At 41.6% G+C, this 13,742-nt stretch overlaps 1 protein-coding gene across 1 annotated transcript in view; it reads left to right on the plus strand.

The window, feature by feature from the left end:
- Nucleotides 1-1,000: 1,000 nt before the first annotated feature.
- The window catches only part of AIG1 (androgen-induced 1), a 109,989-nt gene continuing 97,247 nt past the window's right edge, over nucleotides 1,001-13,742 (plus strand). Inside the window, exons 1-2 of the mRNA XM_014939550.1 lie at nucleotides 1,001-1,177; nucleotides 12,666-12,767. Coding sequence (XP_014795036.1) covers nucleotides 1,001-1,177; nucleotides 12,666-12,767 — 279 coding nt within the window. The remainder of the gene's footprint in view (nucleotides 1,178-12,665; nucleotides 12,768-13,742) is intronic.

The following is a 13,742-nucleotide window of genomic DNA, read 5'->3' on the forward strand; positions in this document are numbered from 1 at the left end:
CAGCCTAAGGTGGTTTTTTACATTACTTATTATAGTCTAAATTCTGCAGAGAGGAATGCACATAATAAATTGTATTTTGCAAAATCTGGGTATGTGCTACTCTTATGTCTTATGGATGGTTGCTGCTTAGTCAAGAGACTCCTAGTCAGAGGGACACTTAGATTTACAGATAAGACCTCTAAATAGTACTCCATGCTTGCTTTGAAAAACATGTAGTACATATTTTAAGCGTATGTTTATGGTTTTTTGATGAATCACTGTGCAATTTGGGAACCAAGCCTGTGTTTTGTTAATTTTTTACCTGAGATTACCTGATGTGTGTGGGTTTGTGACCCGGGCTCCCAGCTCAGGGAGTAAACAAGCTGCGTGCCCTTCCTCTGAACTGCGCTAGAAAGGATGCTCAGCTCCTCAGGCAAGAGCATTCCTCAGCTAACTTACTGCAGTTTTACTGAGCTAATTAAGGAGGAACAATGCAATGATCAAACTAAGATCAAGTTTGAACCCAATCGGTGGGTTCGGGTGATTAAATTGCCAATTTAATATAACAGATAATCTTACGATATTGCACACAAATATGTAAATGCAAAAAAGGAAAAGGCAGGTAGATCACAGTCTACCATGATGAAAAGAAAGCCTGAATCACTCCTGCAGCTCGCTCATTCTGTCATTTGCTATCTGAGACGAAGCAGTGATAAATTTGTCGACGCCTGGGCTGTGGGGTGCATCTCTCAGCAAGTCTCAGGCACCTTCCTTGCCTTTGGGTAGAGTGTCTGGGGCAGGCAGGGTCTCCTCTGGCACAAGAGAAAGAACCAGTTGTCTTTTTTCTTTCCTTTCTTTTTATAGGGAGCTTTCCTCAGTTTTTCCATCTGAGAGGCTTTTACCTATATCTAAGGAATTGATATTTTCCCACTCCCCATGTCACTTCCATGGCAATATTCCTCATACATGCACATGTCCGACCTGCTCTCTGCCAAAGGTCTGGTCTTCTGTGTGTTCAAGAATGTGTTCCCTTTCCATGCAGGTTATCCAGGCTGTCTTCTTCGGGATCTGTGTCTTGACTGACCTGTCCAGTCTTCTCACTAAAGGAAATGACAGTCAAGAGCAAGAGAGGCAGATGAAAAAACTCATTGCCCTCCGTGACTGGATGATGGCTGTTCTAGCTTTCCCTGTTGGAGTGGTAAGTACTGTGTTAAAGTGGATGACCCGTGTTATTTACTGGTGGTTTTTTTTGGCTTTTCCACCTCTATGCAAAAGGCTATGTGGAAAAGGAAAAATGGTAGAGATGATTTTACTACTTCCTTGTTTTTTGCAGGTGTAAGGGAGTACTGGTGTTGCTGAAATTGTTTTTGTTTCATTAAAAAAAAGAAGTGCTTTACAATAGAAAGTTGATTGTACAAGTCATTTCAAATGTGAATTTTACCAGCAGCATCTTGAGAGTCAATTCGCTTCTGTGCCATGTGTTGTCAGGAGTAGTGGAAGTGCTGACTGTGGCTTGTTTCACACTGTAAAGACCTGACCAGAATTTGGTCTACAAGCCAATTTTGTCGTGTGCAAGGGAAGTGAAAGTGCAGGTTGCTCCCTGTTAATCCCATGAGGGATTCAGAGCTGACAGAAGAAACGGGGTAGGAAAAAAAGGGGTTGGTCAGTAATGTAAAAAAGCACACAGAAGGTATGGGAAGATATGGGGTTTACATGTCTTTTTCAGAAGAACGCTATTCTTTGGATCAGGTCCTGCTCTGCTGGGACATTGCACATCACTTTCAGTGGTAAGAGGTGCTGAGTGTCTTTATGTACCTCATACCACACACTGGAAACAGCTGAAAATCCAGAATTTCATGGGTTTTTACATGGAAATGTGTCAGTCTAGTTCTAAGTTTAGGTAACATTAAAAAAAAAAGTGTGAACCTTGCATTAAAGTGTTGCTTTTATTGTAATTCAGGATCAACCTTTAATTCTCATTTTTTATTTCAGTGTACAGTAGTTTAAATTCACTAGAAGAAATATTTTTTGTGGTAGGACTACTAGAAAACTGTATAAAGTCTCTAAAGTTGTACTGTTTCACAAAAAGTTGATCACTTACTGTGAGTTAACAGCAGATAAGAACATGTCAATCTATCATTTATGACTTGATGCTTCATTAAAATGTGATTTCACCATTTATCAACCTATCATTTATGACTTGATATATTCAAAGATGCTTCATTAAAATGTGATTTCACCATTTACGTGGATTTTCACAGTATGTGAAGAAATACAGAATGCTTTTGCAAAGTAAGAAAATGCAAAGCGTTTGTGAAACGCTGTGCAGGTATTTCTTTCATAAAATCCCAGCTGGTAGCCTTCCCTTACTGGTACTAGCTGGCCTCCTGGGAATTGCCACAATTTGTGTTGGGGTAACAGACTGCAGTTCTCCAGCCATGGTAGAAGAAACTGGATCAACTAATACGGTTTTTAAAAAATCTGTGCATAAACAGTCTTGCATATATGTATTTCATGGTTGCAGAGATTTATATGTTACATTTGTATTCTGAGGGAGATTGGGAATTAAAAGTTGTTGTAATTGTGATTGGCAACAGATGCTTGTCCTACTATGTTGATAGCAGAAGTGAAGAAGAACAACAGCACGTATTTGTCTTCACTTAAAGATTTTAAATGCTTTTTTCAATCTAGAAGTGTAAGCCTTTACATGCATCAAAGTACACCCTCCTTGGCTCTCTCACGCCACTCAGGATTCAGGGATTTCCCTCTTTCCCCCTTGTTTTAGCTCTGTACTGGTGTCTCTGTGCTCCTCCACCCCGGTAGTGTTCCTGACCTTGAAACTTTTCAAGGTCATGGAGAATTCCAGCTTCACTTCGTCTTGGCAATTCTGCACATTTTTTTTCAAGCATTGTTTCTCTTGCCGCCAGTGAGTGAGGAATCCCAGTTTGCCATTGTCTGCACTGGAAGTGCTGTTGTAGCATTTACAAGTTAGCAGTTCCTGGAGACACGTTGCATACCAGGAGGTAGCTGCTTTCCCAAGGGTTTCATACAGAAACAACTTTTGTCTTAAACCAAAAAAAAACCCACAAAAAAAAAGCAGAAAATAATAAGGGGTGGCGATGCTCACTGGACAGATTCTCTCCATTTCCAAATGCAATCTTTCTGTGGTGGTGGGGAGCAATTGATTACCATTTATTTTTTCACTTTACTTCTTACAAAGAAAGCCTAAAAAGGGTGTTTTCATTGTTTTTTTTCTCCTGGCTACTGGGAGACGAACAGCAGCACTTCACGACTTAGCACTGGTCTCGGCTCCTTCCTGAAACCTCATCCTCTCCAGCAGCACCCACCACACCACAGCTACCACTTGCCAAAGCCTTGGCTAGTGCTTGAGGGACTGGTGGCCACTGGGGGCTCTTCTTTGGTGGGATTAAGGGTAGGAGAAGTTCAGGCCCCAAAATTAGCAAATGTCTCGAACACTGGCTTTGTTCTCTGCAGAGCTATTTATGTGTAAGAAAATACCCAGTGAAATTTTGGTATGCTGGAGATGCTTGTTAGAAGGAAGTTACTAAACACCAGAGTGTCTGCAGAAAAAAAGTTAAAGTTTCCTCGTTTCCCATATTCTCTCAACCGCTTCCTCACTCCAAAAAAAAAAAAAAAAAAAAAAAAGAACAAAAGAAGTTCAAATTCAGACTTTTAGTTTCTTTGAGACTCACCCACTTACCTCTCCATGGAGCTTCTCAGCGGTTTCCAGTAGCCACACAAGGGAACCTTCGCACATAAAAACTGGAAGGATGTGAATAAAATCCTTGTTGGGTTTCTAATGTAACAGCGGTGGTCATGCTTAAGTACTTGTCAGTTACCTTAACATCTAAATTATTTTTATTGCTCAGTGTTTTACACAGGCATATTTAGGGAATAATGCAAATACATGGGGAACATTTTAAAGCCCAATAACTGTAGTTATTCGAGAGCAATTCAACACAATTTTTTCTGTATTTCCTGCTTACTGAAGCCCTTGAGATGACTTGTTCTGAAAAACAGATGAGAAAAGGGGTTTCCACTCCCAAGTCAAACAATGATGTGTGAAAAAAATGTAACAAAATAAAGTATTTCATTTTTAGTACTTCCTAAAAAAGTATTACATATAAACCACCTGGGAAGTCTGACCACCAACCTCCTCCCACCTTCCAAAGGAGGGGAAAGAACCAGCCCAAGGGCAAACAGTCTCCTTGGGTGGCTTTACAACAGATCAAATCTTGCAAAATCTTTGCAGCAAATCACATCTCCTCAATGGTGTGTTATGCCTTGTGTATCTTCAGGGGCTCAGAGAAAGCTGAATTGCCAACCTATCGTTTTGTTTAGGAGCATCAAGAAATAAACATGAACCTCTGAAGGACGTAATGACAAATGTTTACCTATTGTTGCTCTTTTTAATGTAACTTTTTAAGAGAACGAAATCAGAAATCAACAGACCAATTTTCTATGCAGTGAAGCCTTGTGCCACAAAAATTCTGTGGGCAGAACTTCCTAGCCCTTTTTTAGTTTAAGGCTGGGATACCGTTCAAATGCCTAAGAGATCAGGAAAATGCTTGCATAGACATTTTAGAAGATCATTACCAATTCCTATCTATACTGGCTGCACTTACTCCCCCTGTATCAATGTAAAGGAAATTTTTATTGGGAATAATTTACACTGCTAGAGAAGTGTGAGACGCACTTATAAGTCAGAGACTACACCAGTGTTTTAAACTATCCCTTCTTTTTTCTATTCATTTGGCATGGATAATGAAGTTGCTGAGTTTCTGTGGTTAATTAGTGTTTTGTGTAAGCTGTATATGGTTGTATCAATATGTTTCTTCTAATTTGTTCCAAACAATAGGAAGAAGAGATAAAACAGGCATTTCTAGTTGTTCAAGTCTATGTTTAATAGGAAGAAAGAAAATTTATAGTTACATATTAGAAGAGAGATTGCTGCCTAGAAAATCACAAACTCTAGCATTGATATGGTCAAGGGGGAGAAAGGGAGCATTGATGTGGTCCAAGGGGGATCAAAAGATACTTCAGGACTTTGGGACAGTTGGTAAGGGAATCTGGAGCACAGGTTATTTTCTCCTCTCTCCTCTCAGTTGTGGGAGTTGGAAGAAACATGAGCCCAGTCTATCAATACGTGGCTCTGTGGCTGTGGTCATCACCACAGTTTTGGGTTTTTTTATGATGGGATGGCCTACACGGCACCAGGCCTGCTGGCCTCAGGTGGGGTTCACCTTTCTGAGGGGAGCATGAGGGTCTTTGCTCACAAACTACTGGGGCTCATTGACAGAGCTTTAAACTACACTTGGGAGAGGGGGACAATGTCAGACTTGCCCATGACAATCTGTGGGATGTCAAGCCACAGTTAGGCCCTGCAAGGGCCCACAGCTCTGAGGCATGATGGCTGCTCTGCAGCACGCTTGAAGTCTTTATGGAGATGAGGCAGGGGCTCCTGAGGTAATAGGAGCCAAGAGGGAAACACCAGTGAAATACCCCAAAGGAGCTAAGAGATCTTCCTTTAAGGTGACGTGGCCAACAGCCCAGATGAAGTGCCTCTGCACCAATGCCTGCAGGATGGGCAACAAACAGGAGGACCTGGAAGCCACTGTGCTGCTTGAAAGCTACAACCTGGTTACCATTACTGTAACCTGGTGGGACAAATCCCATGACTGGAGTGCAGCTGTAAATGGCTACAGGCTGTTGAGAAGGGACAGGCGAGGAAGGAGGGGTGGAGGCGTTGCCTTCTGCGTAGGCCGACAAAGCCTTCTTACTCCTGCTACAGGAGGCCTCACGCTCACAGGCTTTCATCCTGCTGGGGGACTTCAACCACCCCGACATCTGCTAGAAAAGTAGCATGGCGAGCTGTAGGCACATCTACAAGACGAGACTCTTGGAGTGCATTGGAGATAACCAGGTTATAGACAGCCTCACCAGAAGAGATGCAATACTAGACCTCACAGTCACCAATGCAAGTAGGTCCAGAGGAGGGCCACAAACATAATAAGAGGGCTGGAGCACCTCTCCTGTGAGGACACGCTGAGAGAGTTGGGGTTGTTCAGCCTGGAGAAGAGAAGGCTCTGGGGAGACATTATTGCGGCCTTTCAGTACTTCAAGGGGGCCTACAGGAGAGATGGGACACATTTTTTAGCAGGGCCTGTTGTGATAGGACAAGGGATGATGGCTTCAAACTAAAAGAGCGAAGTTTTAGACTAGATATAAGGAAGAAATGTTTTACAATGAGAGCGGTGAAACCCTGAAACAGATTGTCCAGAGAGGTGGTCGATGCGCCATGCCTGGGAGCATTCAAGGTCAGGTTGGGTGGCAATCTGAGCAACCTGATCTAATTGAAGATATCCCTGCTCATTGCAGGGGAGGTTGACCTTTAAAGGTCCCTTCCAACCCAATCGATTCTATGATTGTATAATTCTATAATATTTTATATGATGTAGCTTTAAAAGCTCCATTCAGGTCTGAGTCTGAATAGGCTAGAGTGATGTCTTATTCTTTATATTATACTTTTATTTTTTAAAAATCCTGTGATACGAAAGAAAGCCAGGCATGCTTTCTTATCTCTTGTTTCTCAGTACTGGTACAGTCAAAAGGAAATCTGACCACCCTTCTTCTGTAGATCATCAGTAAGGCTGATCTGGGATCTTATCCCAAGAAAAGATGTGTATGCATTTGCTGCAGTCTCCTACTTATCTCACTATTTGATGAGACTACAAAATTCTTTTATTTCCATGACTGACTCCACCATGCCAAAATCTCTGTATTCTAGATTTTGCCCTCATTTGGGGTGATGTGGTTGGTGGTGGGAACACGAGCAAGCAGTGGTGTGATTCCCTCCTGAACTCTGTTCTCTGAGAGGAGTCATCCCTAATTTTCAGTTCCTGCTTCTTGTGATTTCTTTCATTGGCCCTTTTCAATTTCATTTGGTGGGATGCTGTGCTAGCACTAGGTCCCACCTAAAACCAGTGCTATACCAATTTGTGCTTACTGTGGTCTGCCTTTAATAACACTTCAGGCTCACAAACAATATATTTATACTCACACTTAACCACAAATGTCTTGGGTGAGAGCCAGAAAGCTTACCTTTAACTGTACTTACAAGAAATTTTGTCAAGGTCAAAGGGTTGGGTTTTTTTTTTCTCTGTCGTGAGGACATCCAGGAAATGAGTGAACAGAGCTGTGCTGCCCAGCCAAAAACAAAAACACATAGTACAGGAAAATAAAGTTCCACTGAGTTCATTCTTCGTTTGCATAAGATTTCTTGGTTGGGCTCATGTAAAACAGCAAATTATGCAATTCTTTTCACTGGCTTTTCTCTCTTAGTTTCTTTTTGCTTCCATTTGTGGTGTTTTGATAAAGCTAGTTGTTTTCCCTTTTGAATCACCAACGGCTTCCCAACTTGTCCTTTCAAATTTTTCCCTTGGCTGTGCCACATGCTCTTCTCATGGGTTCTGAAGCTTCAGAGACAGAGGGCAAAAAATCATATATCTCCTTAATATCTCCTTAAGTGGGAAAACAGTTTAGTTTTCAGCCTTATTTTTTTCCTGCTGCTGTGTATTTGTTTAGCAACATTTTAGATGCCTGCAACAAGTGAAATACTCTATATTTTTAAAAAGTTTCCAAGGTCTGCTTGCACACTTGAGGTTCCCTTTGGTCTATAATGACCCTAGATAGGAAAAGTAGCTAATGAGGGACTCTTCTGTTCTTTTATGTGTTGCTTAACCTTATGTTTAACGTAAATGGCTACAGGCTGTTGAGAAGGGACAGGCGAGGAAGGAGGGGTGGAGGCGTTGCCTTCTGCGTAGGCCGACAAAGCCTTCTTACTCCTGCTACAGGAGGCCTCACGCTCACAGGCTTTCATCCTGCTGGGGGACTTCAACCACCCCGACATCTGCTAGAAAAGTAGCATGGCGAGCTGTAGGCACATCTACAAGACGAGACTCTTGGAGTGCATTGGAGATAACCAGGTTATAGACAGCCTCACCAGAAGAGATGCAATACTAGACCTCACAGTCACCAATGCAAGTAGGTCCAGAGGAGGGCCACAAACATAATAAGAGGGCTGGAGCACCTCTCCTGTGAGGACACGCTGAGAGAGTTGGGGTTGTTCAGCCTGGAGAAGAGAAGGCTCTGGGGAGACATTATTGCGGCCTTTCAGTACTTCAAGGGGGCCTACAGGAGAGATGGGACACATTTTTTAGCAGGGCCTGTTGTGATAGGACAAGGGATGATGGCTTCAAACTAAAAGAGCGAAGTTTTAGACTAGATATAAGGAAGAAATGTTTTACAATGAGAGTGGTGAAACCCCGAAACAGATTGTCGAGAGAGGTGGTCGATGCGCCATGCCTGGGAGCATTCAAGGTCAGGTTGGATGGCAATCTGAGCAACCTGATCTAATTGAAGATATCCCTGCTCATTGCAGGGGAGGTTGGCCTAGGTGACCTTTAAAGGTCCCTTCCAACCCAATCGATTCTATGATTGTATAATTCTATAATATTTTATATGATGTAGCTTTAAAAGCTCCATTCAGGTCTGAGTCTGAATAGGCTAGAGTGATGTCTTATTCTTTATATTATACTTTTATTTTTTAAAAATCCTGTGATACGAAAGAAAGCCAGGCATGCTTTCTTATCTCTTGTTGAAAGAGAGAAAGCCAGGCATGCTTTCTTATCTCTTGTTTCTCAGTACTGGTATAGTCAAAAGGACATCTGACCACCCTTCTTCTGTAGATCATCAGTAAGGCTGATCTGGGATCTTATCCCAAGAAAAGATGTGTATGCATTTGCTGCAGTCTCCTACTTATCTCACTATTTGATGACAATACAAAATTCTTTTATTTCCATGACTGACTCCACCATGCCAAAATCTCTGTATTCTAGATTTTGCCCTCATTTGGGGTGATGTGGTTGGTGGTGGGAACACGAGCAAGCAGTGGTGTGATTCCCTCCTGAACTCTGTTCTCTGAGAGGAGTCATCCCTAATTTTCAGTTCCTGCTTCTTGTGATTTCTTTCATTGGCCCTTTTCAATTTCATTTGGTGGGATGCTGTGCTAGCACTAGGTCCCACCTAAAACCAGTGCTATACCAATTTGTGCTTACTGTGGTCTGCCTTTAATAACACTTCAGGCTCACAAACAATATATTTATACTCACACTTAACCACAAATGTCTTGGGTGAGAGCCAGAAAGCTTACCTTTAACTATACTTACAAGAAATTTTGTCAAGGTCAAAGGGTTGGGTTTTTTTTTCTCTGTCGTGAGGACATCCAGGAAATGAGTGAACTGAGCTGTGCTGCCCAGCCAAAAACAAAAACACATAGTACAGGAAAATAAAGTTCCACTGAGTTCATTCTTCGTTTGCATAAGATTTCTTTGTTGGGCTCATGTAAAACAGCAAATTATGCAATTCTTTTCACTGGCTTTTCTCTCTTAGTTTCTTTTTGCTTCCATTTGTGGTGTTTTGATAAAGCTAGTTGTTTTCCCTTTTGAATCACCAACTGCTTCCCAACTTGTCCTTTCAAATTTTTCCCTTGGCTGTGCCACATGCTCTTCTCATGGGTTCTGAAGCTTCAGAGACAGAGGGCAAAAAATCATATATCTCCTTAATATCTCCTTAAGTGGGAAAACAGTTTAGTTTTCAGCCTTATTTTTTTCCTGCTGCTGTGTATTTGTTTAGCAACATTTTAGATGCCTGCAACAAGTGAAATACTCTATATTTTTAAAAAGTTTCCAAGGTCTGCTTGCACACTTGAGGTTCCCTTTGGTCTATAATGACCCTAGATAGGAAAAGTAGCTAATGAGGGACTCTTCTGTTCTTTTATGTGTTGCTTAACCTTATGTTTAACCAAGTAATCACTGCCTTTGGAAAGCTGGCAATCTTAGGAGGCTCCTGTGTAAAGCAGTGTAAAAGCAGTGCTGGGTGTCTGTTTTCTTCCTTGAATTCCAGGCCCCAAGAGGAAGTGGAAGGTTGACAGTTGTGCCATTTTGCCTTGGGAACAAAAGAAAATAAGAGTTATTTGGCTCCCTGAAAGACGTCTGCTGCGTATGAGCAGCCTGTTCAGCCTGGCGTGTGAGGGTAGTACCATGACTGTCCCCACAACACTGAGAATTGTGCCACAAGGAAGGCAGCAGGAGCATCAGAGCAGCAGCTCTGGCTGAGCCTGACACAGGCAGCGTGAAGAAGCAGCTGAGTTGTATCATGGTCTGGCACTGCATGACCATGTGTGATCTTGGCAAAGCCCAGCCCAAATAAAAGTCTACCAGTACCAAATTGTAAGCATAGTAGAGGTGATTTAATAGTACCAGACCAACAGTTGCTCATTAATCAAAGTAAACAAATTCAGAAGCAGCCAATGTAGCTAAGTAGCAAGTCCTTGTTGCAGTTCTTTTTATCCAAATAGCTCATTTTTATAGTTCATTTTAGTTCGTAGTGCAATAGTTCACTTCTATAGTTCATTTTATCCAAGTGAATAACTGTAGGGAAAGGTAAGGTGAACCATTCAGATACTGGAAAGGATGTTCCCCGGGGTGTAGCGTTAGTCTCATGTCGCGTCCTCCTCCGGGATGGGTTAGTTCTGTGACACCTTGGGGTTTGTGCACTTCCTTTACCTTATGTCTGCCTTGCCATAGTGCTTTGCTAAGCAGCGTTTGCCGTCTGTACCTCCAGATGGTTGCAACCAGCAAGGCTGATCCCGTTCCATCCATTGGCTGACTTTGGTTAAGGGACAGATGGCACGTCCCCGCTTTTCCTTATCTTTACCTCCTTGGCAAAATCTATTGTTTTATTCTGCTCCACACAAAAATCACAGGTCAAAACATGCCAGCTTTGTTGTCTTCAGTGTAATAGAGTTCAACCTAATCCTGGGTGGTTTTTCTTGCTGGAAGACCTCCTTGGAAAAAAAGCATTATCAGTCTTGGTCTTCAGTTGCCTGAGAATATGTTTTTATGACCCAGTTGGTCTTAGCAGGTTCTCAGAGTCCCACTGTGATAATACACGACTTCTAGGAAGCCTATAGAGAAGAGGATACTTTGCTTCCATTTTCCCTGCTGTTCAGCTATTCATATCTTGGCACTTGTGTGTCAGCAGGTGCGTGAAGAGCTCGGCTGTGCCAATGTCAAGAGTGGCCCAGAAGAGAGAGACTTCTTGTGGCGTACTTTACACTTGCAGTATTTTTCAGGCTGTCCATCATAACCCTTTTTTTTTTTTTTTTTTCCTGGCCTCTGTGCATTAGTGGAATAGTCCAAGCTTATTCTGAGCGGGCACCGATAGCTATCGTAACAGATGGACAAGTGTGCTGCAAACCAAGAAACTATGTACTGTATGCACCCTGAGGGAACAGCCCCGCTGGTTCAGGTCATTCACATCACTGCCTGGCCCAAGTCTGCGTGTCTGTGGTTAGAACAAGGTGCCATTGATAAACTGCAACCTCAGTTTTAACTTTCCCAAGTCATCAGAAGCATATGAAACAACTTATGCCTACGCTATCACACGCACTACTGATTTTCTGACCTTTCTGTGCTCACCCCTTATCTCTTGCACTTTCTTTTACTTTCTTTGACACACACCCCCCCCAAATTAGATGTAAGATCATGGGCCACATCAGTTTGGATGTAAGCGAATACTTCCCTGCTGATCTCAGTGAAAGTCCTATCTGGTGCCTCTCAAACTTTAAACTTGGACTTGTCTCTACTGTGTAGAGATCCCCTGAAAATGGTCATTGAAAAACTCCTGGCCCCAGTACTAGGTTTTACTGCTGTAAACAATAAGCCTTTCATTACTAGAAAACTGTGACTCAAGGTAAGAAAGCAATTGTGTTTTAATTAGGAGATTACTTGCTTTATTCTTTCCCCAGATAAAGTAAGCTAAAACTATTATTTCTGTAAGTTTTTGCAGTTTTAGATTGTCTTTGCTTTTCAGACATCAGGGTATCTTTAAAGAATTTGTGCACACTTTGGCAAAAATGTAGCCTGGTGCAAACTTTCTCTGAGCCATCTGTCCTGACCTCAGTCTAGAGGAAATAATGGTCTTTCTCTGGGCTCCTGGTAATAGTGTCTGACAAGAGCCAAGCCAAATTTCACATTGACAGACAAGCAGGGTACTAGACCTCTTTTCTGTGGATCCCAATCCGTGAACTGTGTGCAGAGAGGTAAAGGGTTAATTTTATTTTTTTTAAACAATGCTATTTTGGTGGCTGACATGAAAAAGGGCAAAGATGAGTTTATAGGCTTCTGTTCAGGGGTGAATGTTTCATATTTATATCTTCTATGAATTCCAAGGGGTACTTTACCTGATTTTCCATTTGTTTTCTATCCTGTTAGTGGTAAAACATTATTTATGTGCCACATCTGCTACTAAAGTATAGTACTCAGTTGTAATTTGGCCACAGGCATGTAACTCAAAAAAATGAGATTTTTTCCAGGCTGAAAGTCAAAAAGTAAAAAAGAGGAAAAGTTAAAACTCCTGTGAATGCAAAGAATAATCCAGATTCATACTGTTGATTAAAGCAGGATTTGCTCAAAGAACAATAATGTCTGTGTCCATAGATTATTTGCTAAATGCCCCGTTTTGTTATCTAAAATGTGTAGCTAATTGTTCAGAAGCATGTATTTTAAAATTCCTTGTCTTGTCTTTTTTTTTATTCTTTTTAGTTTGTTGTGACGATGTTTTGGAGCATCTACATCTATGACAGGGAACTAGTTTACCCGAAGCTGCTCGATAATTTTATACCAGCGTGGCTAAACCATGGAATGGTGAGTAGAGTGGTTCAAACACTTCTTGCATAAACAAAAGTGTAAGAGTCTTGATTTCCCTGTGCATGACTCTGCATACACTTAGAGCTAATCCCCTCAGAAGTGATTAAGGAACATTGTTTGCCAGCAAGAATGACATATTTGAATCCCTATTAGGTTGACAGAGTGGAGATTTGAACTTGTGTGTCCTGCATCCCAGGCTGGTTGTGGGGATCGGCTGGTTTCTTTGATAAAGTACCTTTCCCAGAGCAATGTCATCCTGGTCTTGAGGAAATGTAATCAAAAGAGTCTCTTCCATGAAAGAGTTGTTCTAACTTTGACAAATTTTGCTCTAAAATGACAGAAACACTTAATTGAAGGATTCTTTGCCATTCTACTAAAGTATAATTTGTGATGAAAATGTTTTGATTAAAATGCTTGTTCAACAAATCTCACTATCCTTTTTGGACTTGTATGTTTCTAGAAAAAAAAATGAAGTAATTCCTCATTTCTCAGGTACACCAAACTTGTGTAGGAGAATCTGTATCGGAATATTTTTAATAATGTGAAATTATATGTTTCAACGCAAAGTTTCAAAATTGCTGCATTAGTAATCATAAAAGTAGTTTCTCGAGAAGAAATCTGACCTTTTCATCGCTCTCTGGTATGTCAAGTTGGACATTCTTTCTCTCAACTGTATGTTGAAATGCTGAGGGAAAGATAAGGCCACACTTTGCCAACAGGTACTTAGTGCTGGTTATGCAGCATTTGGACCTGAAAAGAGCCGTCGTGTTTGCTTCTCTAGTTGCATCTGCACTAAGTATTTAATTATTACTTTGTTTTCCATCTCAAGGCGTGGCAAACCATTCGGCAGTGCTGTTCATCAGTAGATGACAGCAGAGCTCATCCTTCAAGGTGCAAATGCTATGTCACCACGGCAGATCAAGATTTGTCCACTACTGCTGGGCTTGATTAATTGGTCCTTCGTGGGGTAGG

This window comes from Calidris pugnax, unplaced genomic scaffold (assembly GCF_001431845.1).
Source record: "Calidris pugnax isolate Ruff unplaced genomic scaffold, ASM143184v1 scaffold57, whole genome shotgun sequence".
In the NCBI taxonomy this organism is placed as follows: domain Eukaryota; kingdom Metazoa; phylum Chordata; class Aves; order Charadriiformes; family Scolopacidae; genus Calidris; species Calidris pugnax.